Genomic DNA, 13,381 nt, shown 5'->3' with positions numbered 1-13,381 from the left:
TGTTGATACATTTTAACAACTGTGTCACAGATGCTTCTTAATATTCTTCTTGACTTACTCTCGACTCTTTATATAAATCTCTTTAGAATATAACACCATTATTTTCCAGTATTATCCACTTTTGATTATTATTAGATCCAGTATTATCCTTGACTTTAAATCCCCCTTCAGCATTTTCTTTATTTTTATCGCATAATTGCATTTAACTTTGCAATGCAGACATCACAAAACAAACAATCTAATTAACGTATTTGCACATTATTATCGCATTATTTTTCTCAATAAGTTTAACATTTTCTGTTTTTTAGTTTTCTTCCTCACTGTTCGTGTCACAAAATGTCTTTTAACCAGCTTATATTTTTTCTAGAAAATCAAATGAATGAGGATCAATTAATAAATCTTAATGAAGAGGTTTTGAAGGAATTAGTGCTTCTTGTGGGGCCCAGACTTAAAATTCTTGATAAAATTAAAGAAATGGTAATTATTTTATATTAAATAAAAATCAACTGTTTAAAATGATATACATTTTTAGAAAGAAACATCAGCAACCACTGTATCAGTCAGTGAGATTGAACAATCATTACCATCTGAGGCGAACTCCTCAAATTTTTCTGACGTAGTGAATGTTATAATAGAAAATTCTGCAGTTTCTTGTTGTAGTATGTAGTGGTTTTTTTTATCATAATTCAAAAGAAGATTCTTTTAAAGTTTTATTTTTTGAAATATGTACTACATAATAATATTATTACCATTTTTTTTGTAAGTATTTAGTAGGATTGTTTAAACATTTTTTGGAAATAAACTTGTTCACATTTTTATTTTCTGAGTACCTACTTTGTACTTTGTGATAAATATGTACCTATATTTAAAAAACATACACAAAATGTGTGTTTCTTTTGGTTTACTGTTGTTGTTGCAATGTAAAGTGATATTTTTGTTCCTATATAATGTATGTATAAGTTTTTGTTTTTGGATAATATTTGTTCACAGTTTCATTTTGTATGAGTACTTTATGACAAAATTGTACCTATATTTAAAAAACATACACAGAATGTGTTTTTTTTTTGTTTACTGTTTTTGTTACAATTATTTAAAGTAATATTTGTTCCTATATAATGTATGTAGGTTTTTGTTTTTGGATAATAAACATATGTTTGCGTAGAACCTGTCCTATTAATTTATTACCAGAATTTAACCGAAAAATAATTAGGTAAATACATAGTAATTTATTGCAATACCTAAATCATAAAATATAAAACGATTGAATTTTTAATACGTTATAGCAATTCTTACACTTGGTTGAAATAATAATTGACAGTTTTATGTTATTTAGTGTTGTGGTAATTTATAGGGTTCTTTTGCTATCAAAATAAAACTACCAGAAAGTGTGTGCCTTTTGATATTTTTATTTTGATTCAAAAAGAACCCAATAAATACCACAGCACTAAATACTATAAAACTATTAATTTATGTCAACTAAGTGTAAATATTACTCATTTCAAATATTTAACCTATTTAAATCGATTAAAAAAATATTGTATATATAATATAACAAGCCATAAACATTTTAATTTAATACTATTTAACATTCAATTTAATTTGCCAAGCGGTTTAAAGCAATTCTACACATCTTTAAGTTGAATTTATAACTTATTGTAGCTAGTCTTAAATATTTTTGGTTTGATGAAGCAATTCGTCAAAACGATATGTTCATAGATTTATTGTTAACAGTAGAATTACTTAAATTAAGAATATGACCATTTCAACACAAATTACCAAAATGGTTCAATGTAAGAAAAAATAAATTTGAATTAAATAATTAAATTTCATTGCTTTAAAGAAAAAAATATTCCTTGCAAGAATATGATATTGAAATGAAAATTCAATATATTCTCACAATAAGTTATTTGTCGACTTAAACCAATTCTATAAACATCTTGAAATTAAAAATATAATATTCTTAAATGAAACTTTTATCTTCTTGCGGATATATAATCCTTAGATTTTCTCAAATAAAGTGTCTAATTCTCATTTTAAGTATCCTTTTTTTCCTGTGTCGGAGCACGGGATTTAACTAATCGGAAGAAGGTTTAGGTGGTCATATTTATAGGATCGGTGGGACACTGGCATTGCTTGCGAGCACGAACGCAAGTCAAACCCCCCTCCCCCCCCCAAGGAGAAATCTGTTGACCGGTGATCTAATGATGTTTGTGTTTCATTTTGGCGGTGGATTATGGTTTCTACCGCGTTGCGGTTTTAAGATGAATTTACCGCGTTTTGGTGATATTATCGATGGTGTTTGTTTTTGCTGCGGCGAGAGAGGAGGATGAAAAGCTCGTGTGCTTCGTGAAACGTTGAAATTTTAAAAGATGCCTTTCCACGGCCAGTTTTCCCTCCACTTTAATAAAAACCTTTTCAGTTCTTCATTCTGCAGGGCCCTGACCCGCTCCTTGAACTTTGTATGCTTCATAACAATTAGCTCCTCAATTGTCTCGATACGGCAGTCCTCCCGTATATTTGTTATTACACGGAGTAGCTTGTTTTGAAAGGTTTCAAGCCTTATTAAATTTATCCTTGAGATATTCGTAAGTACACAAGATCCGTAAAATAACTTTGCCCTTATGACCTGTTTGTACAAGAGGAGTTTATTGTTAATCGACAGTTTACTTTTTTTGTTCTGCACTAGGCCAACACCCACTCAAAGACAAGGCCTTAGCGCTTGGCGCGTGACGTCATCGATGTGGGCCACCGATTTTTAAAAACTAAGGGATTTCATATGCCAATACCTCAATATTTGGCTTATTTTAAAAAAGCTAGGAATAAAATAGAGTTCAGGAAACATTCAAAGGTATGTTTTAGTTCTGGTTGAATGTCAGGTTATATATTATGGTGTAATATTAAATGCAGACTCCCAACTCCCCTACATCTGCGCCAAAATTCAACATATGTATTTAGGTATTTATAATAATTTTTTTATACCACCAAGTAGTAAAAAATGTTATATTATATATACATAAATACATATATTGACTTTAAAAGCTTAAAAAGAAGCACATTTTTTCTTCGAAGTGTCAAAATCAGGAAAATAAAATTTTTGGTCTGGTTTAGAGTTAAGCCAATTATTAAATACACATTTAAGTAAGTGAACTGTGTCAAATAGGTAAAATAATGGTCTCTGATTATCTATGGGATGAAGATAAACAATGCTAAGTTGGTCTGCAGTTGAAAAATGACTCATGACTTTCCCGTTAATGGCATCACTTATAACACAAAAAACTATGTACCCAATCTCCTCTAAATTTTCAATAATTGCCTTAATAAAATTATGAAGTATGTCTAATGTAATTTTGGATATGGGAGCTATGTGAACTACTTCCTTAAAGCTGGAACACACACTTGTAATCATAAAAGTAAATGCCGAGGAAGCTAGAGACTGATTATTGACTGATGTTCCAGTGATATTACCGCCTTTATAGCCCATGTAAGGGTCAATATGAATTTCATCAATAAGTAGTGTCACAAATCTCTCATGATCCTTTAGCAAACTAAACACATTTTGGGCATAGGTTAAAAACATTTTTTTCTTCATCTATGTGGGGATCAGTCATGTGTTTGTTACAAATACCCATTATAGTTTGAGGATGTGGTAAAACTAGGAATCCATACCTAATTTCTTAAATACTTGTACGCATGAGGATTAATAGTATAGATTATAGAAGTCAAAATTATTGGACTACTTGAATATCTGTACCTTTCCTTTGCAGTTGTAAGCAATGCTAATTGTTCACAAATAAAATCTATTTTGTTGTCTTCAATGTTTTCAAAACTTTTTAGTATGTTTGACACAAAATCGAACAAACATTTCATTTTATTTATGTTATTTGATGGTTTGACATGATTGAGAATAATATTGTCAAGGGAATTGGTAGTAGTCTTGGTAGCAGTATTTGGATTTAGGTCACAGTCGGGGTTGTCATTATTGGTAACATTTTCCTCCAAAGGCAGGGTAATAATCGTAAGGTCTATTGCTTCAAGTATTGCATATAAATCATCTAAACTATGGGAAGTATATGGAGTTTTAAATTTTGATGTTAAAACACAAACTGGCTCGCTATATAAAAAAGTTTCAACATTTAAATTAAAATTAAAAACAATTGTCCAATTAATGCATGGACCAAGTGTGTATTCAATTTTAAAAATTGTTAGCTTTTTGCTGTCTTGAGACTCACTGTGAGCAGTAAACCAATCTTTCGGTAGTTTAAAAGCAGAAAATGTTTCAATAAACTCTTCAAAACTGTCAAAATTATTTTGTTTCTCATGCTCGCCAAAGTCAATTTTGCTTAGTTCAAGGGCTTTTGCTAAATTCAACTCGTCAATATTTTTAAACCTTTCATCTTTACTTGGCCGTATTTTTATAGTTTTTGACAAATAACTAGGGCAATTTAAAAAAATAGATGGTGTACAGTCTTCTTTTAGCCGTGGTTTTAGTAATTCTATTTTATAAAAATTTTACCTGTGTTGGAGTCTTGAACTTAAGTACTCTTTATTATACTACCTTCAGGAAAATGAGCTTCACATACTTTGATGTTGTTTGTGGGCTCAAAGTCATCTCTTTGTATGGGCTTTTACCCATTTTCGCCTTAGATTTATATCCTTAGGAAAACCGAAGACATGCACTTTAGGTCCGTGTTATAGTTTCCGTTACAACCCGGAACGCAACACTTTTGAAGCATATTTACACTTTGGTATTAACTAGCCGAACTAGGAGAAAAACATTAAACTAAACACGAACTAAAGTATTAAAGTGTGATATAAACAAATAAAACCGCGGCGCGCCGGAGAACCGGTTTTTTCGAGGATTTTTCTACTCCGAACATACATTTTGTGATTTAAAAGTACGCGAAGGGTTTACATAAAGATAACATACACGTTTCGCGGAAATAAACAGTTCCGATTTTAGAAAAAAACACAAAAATTAGCTATGTTTACTGCGGATCTCGTCAGAAATACCGGCAACCACAGAACATAAATATAAACAACCTAACCTCTCGTTTCATCAGGTGGCACAACTAGTAGATGCGCCGTTGTCAGATTTATATAGAAAGAACTCCTATTGGCAAGTAACAAGGCATTAGATAAATGATAAAATGTGAAAAAATGGAAGTTTAAATTATAAAAAGAGAAATAAGGATGCACTCTTTTTTTTAACTAAATTGTAAAGTAAGAGCAGTTAGAGATATAGATTTAATTATTTTAAGATAGTAATAAAGCATCCTAACGTTCACGGCAATCTGCAAAGTCTAGCAGCGTTGCAGGCAGCCTTCTGTGGACGAACAACGGCAGCGTCAACAGCTGAATTCACCCGAAAATCAACCCAAAGTGCATGGCCCAAACGCGTGACGTCACGAGCAAAATTTTTTGGAGCGCTTTGTCCTTTTGTAGAGGTGTTATTGACTAGGCCCTAGCCCTGCACCACAGAATAAACGATCTCACAGAAGCGAAGGCTAGCCGTTTTTACCGAACCGGTTTTTCGTTCAGGCTCCTCCCATTTACCCCCATTCTAACGGGTACAACTGTCGTCGCCCACGTGGTGTATCGGGTCGTAATTAGTGTATTAGTACGAGCGTTAGTGTGTATATTTGCAATATTTTGTAATATGCCGTTTTTTATTTTCATTAAAGTAGGTATACAAAAGTTACATTATTATGTATTATTCATTATTATTATGGTTGTTTAAAAGCTTTGAAAAGTTCAGAATATTCCCTAATTAATTTGTCGTGCCATGCAAATAAATACAGAATAACAATTATTTAATTTAATAAACATATATGTATATGCCTAAACCATATGTATCTATGTATGTGTACATACGTGCAGGTACATAACATTGTACATAGATAAAAAATATTAAGGTTGATTTAGGTATACAGTATTTTTATGTGATAAAGAATAATGACTTTAATTTTCAATTATCTGTCTTTTTATGGACTGGTTTACCCATGCAAGTGCATAATATAGTAGTAGTAAAACCCTTAAAAATCTTATATTTTGTTCCAGACTATCATAATGGACGGCGACTATACAACGTATAATACCTTTATAAAATATGGACGTGTGTGTGGCACCTACATATATATATAATAATACATACATATATCTTTTTATATATAAATATATAAAAGCGGATGATATTTACTCTTAAATGTGTTGTGTTTAAAACATACGAGAAAACATACCTGCGTATAAACCTTCCAGCTAAAATTTAATTTAAAAATACCTACCTATGTACATATGTATATATATATTGTTAACATATTAACATCACACAAATAGCAGACTTTTTCTCAGCTAGTGCCTTACTAAAGGCAAATATTATTTACCATTATAATAAAACAACTTTCCACAAAAAAACACAAAAATTCCATTCCAAAACAAATTAAAAGTATACTAACCTACACCTCTATCGTGTATCAAAACTGTCAAATAACAATTTTTATAAAAATAATAATTATTATAATTATTCTAAAAAGCAAGGACCAATATAAGCCTTAACAAAAAAATCCTATTTGAAATGTAACTAAATTTTGTAGTTTGCTCCCGTATTATATGAATATAACCATTTCGATTGTAAAAATAAAAGCACTTCGTTCGGTGTATGCGTTTACTACAACTTTACGAGATATCTCAGTGTATTTGCGCCGGGTGCATCTGTCAGTTGGGCTTATAAAAAACTGGTTCACGGATATCAAAGGAGCCGACGCAAGCCTTCGCTTCTGTGAGATCGTTTATTCTGTGCCTGCACTAAGATCCTGCACTAGGCCATTGCACAGGTTTATCTGCCTTCTGATGTGGGACCCAAAATTGTTCTTGTCATCGAAAATCACTCCCAGGTAGCGAATTTCGTTCCTCCAGGGGCTTCCCTGTCCAATATCACCAAGTTAGGAATATCACGATCTCTTTTTTTGGTTATTAGAATAGCTTCCGTTTTGCCTTCGTTTATCTTAATCTTCCAATAATTTGCTCAGACGCAAATTTTGTCTAAGTGACTTTGTATATATGCCGCGATCTGATCCAGGAATTTACAGCTGGCGAAGACACAAGTGTCGTCCGCGAACAATGCCAACCTTGAATAATGACTATTCTTAGGTATATCCGCCTGGTAAATGTTTTAACATTTTACGTAACTATTAAACTTAAATGTTTTAACACTCTATTTATAGAGTGTGCTTAAAGGTTAACGTTACGGGAATCCTGATATTTAATTATGCTATCCGAGGTGCAGTCAGAGTTTAAATTTCCAATATAAAACCATTTACGCGGAATGGCAGCTGAAATGTCTTAGGGTCCAGAATTCGCTCCTTTTGACAACAAAAGAATGTGTACTTGCCCCAACAATGTTGTCTAATTTACAATGAATCTCATCTGATTGGATCTTCAGCTTATACCAAGGCAATTAGACCAGTTTAAGATTCATCATTTTCGAAAGTTTCGGTTGCTCTAGAAGTATAACCAGGCATTTGGTAACTTGACAGTTTTTCTTCTTAAACAATTGATCTCTCCGTTAAATCAGAGGATGTATCATCTTGTCTGACAACATCACTATCAAGTATTTTGACCTTCTACTTCTTAACTTTATAACCCTCTGGTAGAAATATGTTCTGGTCTCCCCAGCCAAAACCACGCAAGCAGGATAGAACGATCCTCCATATCTCGAGCAATCAGCACTAAGCACTACATTCTTCTTGCAAAGACTACAGATTTTATCACTCATTTTAATGTTACTGCAGTACACTCTAACTCACCAAACTTATTGCAGTACTCATAGGAATGTACCTGTTGTTCACAACATGTATCTATGTATGAATGTATTTATTAAAAAATGCATTAAACAGGTGCTCAGTTTTACACACTAATTAGGTTTTTCAATAATTTAAGTTATTATATTATAATTATAGTAGATTTTTTAGTAACTTTATTTTTTCCGAATCTACAAAAACTTAACTTTTCACTGATATAAAATTCAATGTTAATTATTATTCGGTAAAAATTTGATTCAAAGAACACCAATACTAACGCGCCATAACTCTCATCAAGTCTTGTCTAGTGTGCAAGTGTCCCACGGGAAATCCGTAACAATACCAATTTAACTACTTGCTAGCAAAATAATAAATATTGGCTAAACAGCAATAATAGTATAACTCTACAAAACATTAAACTCTACTAAGCATATACCATACTAAATTACCTGTCGCGTTCAAAATGTCTGGGTGGTTCGCTATGCCTATTACCCAGTCTATCAACTACACTGGGCCTACCACTGCCTCCTCTATCCCCCCAAGAATCATTCCTCTGGGATTCCGACGAGCCATCATTTCTACCCCGATGGTCATCATAGGAGGCAAGGGGGGTATGGGAACGGCTCGGAGGACCGCTGCTATCATATCGTCGATTCGTTGGTGTACTGGGGCGAGAATTGATCGGACTTTTGATACTACGTAAAGCAAACGAAAAGCAACAACAAAAAATAAATAAATAAGCGACGGGAATTTAACAAGCATGGTGCAATAGAAGCGAATATTTACCCTGGCCTGTCCGGTGTAAGAGGTCTAAAATCGACGTCTCGGTTACAGTACCGGCCTCTGCCTCGCTGCCTGCCGGGTAAAGTGTAATATCCTGAATTCTGTATGTTCGAATTATTGTAAGTTTGATTGCTGGTCGGGTTGTGGGGTAAGCTGCTGTAGCCAGATAATGGTGGTTGCGATGACGGGAGGTATTGAGTGGAAGACGACGTTTGTGGCTAAAAAAATTAAATTCAAATTACATATATAGTTCGCCCAGCGAATAAACGTAGACGGAAATAATTTAAAGAATGCAGAAAACAAAGATCTGTGGTATTTGCGAGATTGTCAGACTTCATTGATGTATTTCGTTATCTATCCCTAAGAAACAAGATGGATGAGCTTCATCTTTTGCTGGACACATGTAATTTTCCTGATATTGTACTTCTGACTGAGCACTGGTTGAGGCCTAGTGAATGTTTTTTAATATCTGATTACGTTCCTATATCAAATTTTTGTCGTCAACAATCTATACATGGAGGAACCATGATCTTGGCTAGGCAAACAATTGAAACGATTTTTTGTAATATTGATAACTATGATAATCTTCGGTTAAAGAATGTTTTACTAGCGTCTGCCGCCTGGAAATCACTGTGCCTCTGCAGTCAGATGTGTGGTGCTACGTTGCCGCTATTCATATTAAAATACCGGCTGCATATGTTGCCCGCCGCGCCGGCAGCTCTGAGAGATATTTTTTAAGGTGGTAATTCTAACGGGTTTGAATTAACAAAATTCGAAAGGGCGCGCCTGGGTTGGAGTGAGACTTTATTTTAGAGTTGGATCTCAAAACGGATATCGACCGTGGGTTGGAGCCTCCCATCGGTTGGGTTAGTGTCTTTTGAGCCGCGTACCGGGAATATTGACTTTATTTATTTATTCTATATATATATTTATAACTTTTTTTCGTTTTCACGCAAAAAAACTTAATTTTTCCGCATTTTTTTCCTTCAAAAAATAAAAATAGTATACAATGCCTCTCCTCTTTAAATTTTCTTCAAAAAACGTTTACTCTTGATTGTAAAAATATTGAATAGACCTCTAAAAGGAGTTAAGAATTGATAAAGGTACCTAGTACGATTTCAATGAACTCATAATGTAATAAAATCACATGCCATTATTTTATTCAACCATTCATGAGATAAATGTGTTGAAAATTGTGCTTGCTATGACTAGGCAACTGTGCAGGACTCTAAAGATGGTAAAAACATATTGCACTTTTCTGAATGTAACCATTAACCTTTGAATTGCTAATTTTTAGGATTCATTAACATTTTGATATTTTATTCAATAAATACCTAGGTATTTTTTTACATAGGTAAATACATACATAAGAAAATGCGATTTGTTTATTGTTTATCTGCAAATAGATAATAGATTTAGCTGCATATTACAGACTGAAGAGCATTAACGCATTAAAATAGTAATAATGTAGGATTTGGAATTTTTAAAATATCGCTTTTGAGAAATATGTTTAAATTAGCAATTATTTCAAAAATATTTCAAATTTAGAAACAAAATAATTTTCTAATGATCTAAACACTATCAATAGAAGGAATAAAGGCACCAATCCAAAATAAAACCATAGTATAGGTAACTAAATTTTATTAATAAAAAACAAAGAAAAAAATAAACTTATTTATGTAGCGAAGGGTTACCAGAAGTAGGACCCAATCCCAATAAGGAAATGAAACCAATTTCTTACAAAAAAAATGCCGACGTTTCGACCTTATCCTTATATTTAGATCATCTTCAAATGTGGCTGGAAATAACACAATACATGCATAATGTAAATGGATATACATTTAAACCAATCACTTAGCTAATGATATTTGTTTATATTAAAATAAACAAGTAAATACAAAATTGCTAAACATTGAGCCTGCGAGACTGCGAGCGAGCACATAACGGCTCACCCAGAATGCGTTTTAATCATAAAATATGATATGTTTGATGAAAGCGGCAACATTGACTATGCTCTGCCGCGAGAGCGAGCGCCGGCGGCACAAGGAACGGTGGTTCCGCAGACGCTAGTGAATGTTTTTGAATTCTCTTTTTCTTTTTGTAAGCGTTTTAATTATTTATATATTCTTTGTGTTTATAGGCCACCTACAGGAGATATTGCTATGTTTTTGGACAAACTTGATTCTCTCAGTTGTCCCTACACTCTAAGGTTATATTGGCTGGTGACTTTAATATGAACTACACTGATGAAACCTTGCCACGTACTTCTCTTTTAAGTATTTGAAATTCCTACGACTTGAAAATGCACGTTCTTTCTCCCACACGAATAACTTCTTCATCTGCAACTACAATTGACTATTTCTGTACAAATTTTGATGACGTTTTATGCACAGTACTCCCATCTGGTATTTCCGACCATGAAACTATTCTTGCTAAAATGCCATATAATACTGTATTATCTTCATCTCATTATATGGGGAGAATTTTCAGCAGGAGAAATTTCAATGCTTTTTCTGCTGCTACAGCTTCGGTAAATTGGAATGCACTTGAAACGGCTTCTGACTCACTTACTTTATTTTTTCAAGTTCTGTGTGATAAGATCAATCAGTGCTTTCCTAAAATGAGGCTTAAAACTAAGAAACGAAAACCATGGGTTACAAGAGGCCTTAGAATTTCAGCTAAAAACCTCCGTTTTTTTGACTAAATTGTGCAAATATACCACAAATGAAAATATTCTTGTATATCATCAGAAATACCGTAGTCTGTACAGAAAGACAATTAAAGCAGCAAAATCTAATTATTATAGGGATCGCTTAAATATGTCATCAAATAGGCAAAAAGAGTGTTGGTCGATTATTAATGATTTTAGACATTGCCATAGAAAAGTATCTGACCCGTAATTAAGACCTGACATTTTAAATGACTATTATTGTGATATACCTAATATCTTGCTCAAGGGCATTCATAGTAACATTGATCCCTTACATTATCTTCAACAAGTGTCGGTTGAGCATTCATTTTTCTTTCATCCTGTCGATCTTACCGAAGTAAAAAATGAAATCAAACGCCTAAAAAACCATAAATCTTCTGGAGCTGATGGGATATCTTCGAGGTTGTTACTCTTTTTGCCTGATTCAGCCTTAAATGCTTTAGTTTCTGCCATAAACAATTATTTACATATTGGCATTTTTCCTTTATGTTCAAAAGAGGCAGTGGTTATCCCTCTTCATAAGGGTGGAGATTTGAATGAGCCTTGTTATTTCCGTTCCATTTCTATTTTGTCTACCCTCTCTAAGATAGTTGAACAACTTGCAAAAAGCAGAATTTTGTCCTTTTTACATTATAATGGCATTTTGTCTGCAAATCAGTTTGGATTTCAAGCCGGTAAAGGGACTCATGATGCTGTTTTTAGCTTTTTGGAGAGCATCTATGTGTCCTTGAATTCTGGAGAGTCATCGGCGGCAGTGTTTTGTGATCTATCCAAAGCATTTGACTGTGTGGATCATGGAATACTGTTATCTAAGCTCGATAAATATGGTTTTAGGGGCGTAGCGTTGCAATGGCTTGAGTCCTATCTATCAAATAGTACTCAGAAGGTTACAGTGTCTGGGCGTTTGTCTGCTTCTAGATCCCTAAAATGCGGCGTTCCCCAGGGTTCAGTGTTGGAACCACTGTTATTTTTACTGTATGTGGATGACTTGAGTTCATTGAAACTGCAGGGCAAGGTGGTTCAGTTTGCTGATGATACCACCATACTATGGAGCCATAAAAATTCTGCTTATATTAAGACTTGTATCCTTGAAGACCTTCAGATTTTATCAAGGTGGTGTGCTTCCAACAGGCTAGTGTTTAATGTAAGAAAGACGTCTATTATGGGGTTTAAGTGCGATGTTCAGGATCTGATGTTTGACGAAAATTCCCTCTTGCAGAATAAAGAGTGCTGTAAGTTCCTAGGAATTACCATTGATGGTCGCCTTCGGTTTGAAGATCATATTTTACATTTAGCTGGGAAATTATCTTCTGGATGTTTTGCAGTAAGAATGGCAAAACAAGAGCTGGGAGGGGTGGTTGCACGTTTAGTGTACTTTTCACTTATTGAATCTCATATTCGGTATGGCTTGCCTTTTTGGGGTTTAACCAATAAGGAGCTACTTAACATTGTCTTTGTTATTCAAAAAAAGCAGTTAAATACCTGTGTTCTGCTAAGTTAAGAGATTCTTACAAACCCCTCCTCATTTCTGAAAAAATCCTAACTCTTTTTTCACTCTTTATCTTAGAAACAGCTGCTCTTATTCACAAAATTCCAAAACTACCCTCTGACACTGGCCATTTGACTCGTCGTGTAAATGATGTTCCCCTACTGGCAAGGTCAAAAGTTAAAATCTCAACAATAAATAAAAGGGCATATTAAGATGCATAAGAAGGGACTAAGCAGGGTCTATATTTTAATGTTTGTATAGAATCCAGTCTTCCTCAACTATTTCACAAATCTTGTATCCACTGATGAAATAGACGACGTTGGACCACTTTCATTTGGAAGAGAACAACGAATAATTGTTACTACTTTTATTAAAAAAACAATTTTTTTCTCCAACCAACAGTTTTCCAGAAAAAAAATAAAAACCGAAATTATGAAAAAAATTAATTTAAAAAAAAAATTGTATTTCGAATTTTTGTATTTCGAATTCCAAAAATTTTTAAATTTTTCATAAATTGTCCATAACTTTTTTATTTTGCGATTAACGGTTAAATGTTATTCTTTATATTTGTTCTATATTTGATGAGGAATATAGTACTAAAAG

The 13,381-nt window shown here is 33.3% G+C and overlaps 1 protein-coding gene across 5 annotated transcripts in view; it reads right to left on the bottom strand.

Annotated features, from left to right (window-relative positions):
* Positions 1–13,381, bottom strand: part of LOC126745258 (telomerase-binding protein EST1A-like) — a 216,068-nt gene that overhangs the window by 192,842 nt on the left and 9,845 nt on the right. For 3 of the 5 annotated variants that reach the window (XM_050453028.1, XM_050453020.1, XM_050453031.1), the window contains exons 5-6: positions 8,583–8,797; positions 8,246–8,491 (exon numbers count right to left, since the gene is read on the bottom strand). In XM_050453028.1, the coding sequence (XP_050308985.1) occupies positions 8,246–8,491; positions 8,583–8,797 (461 nt within the window). The remainder of the gene's footprint in view (positions 1–8,245; positions 8,492–8,582; positions 8,798–13,381) is intronic. The other 2 variants (XM_050453039.1, XM_050453044.1) reach the window with 2 other exon arrangements.

Source organism: Anthonomus grandis, chromosome 1 (assembly GCF_022605725.1).
Source record: "Anthonomus grandis grandis chromosome 1, icAntGran1.3, whole genome shotgun sequence".
Taxonomy (NCBI): Eukaryota; Metazoa; Arthropoda; class Insecta; order Coleoptera; family Curculionidae; genus Anthonomus; species Anthonomus grandis.
Note: the sequence above shows the minus strand (reverse complement) of the source record. Positions and strands in the feature narration are given on the sequence as shown.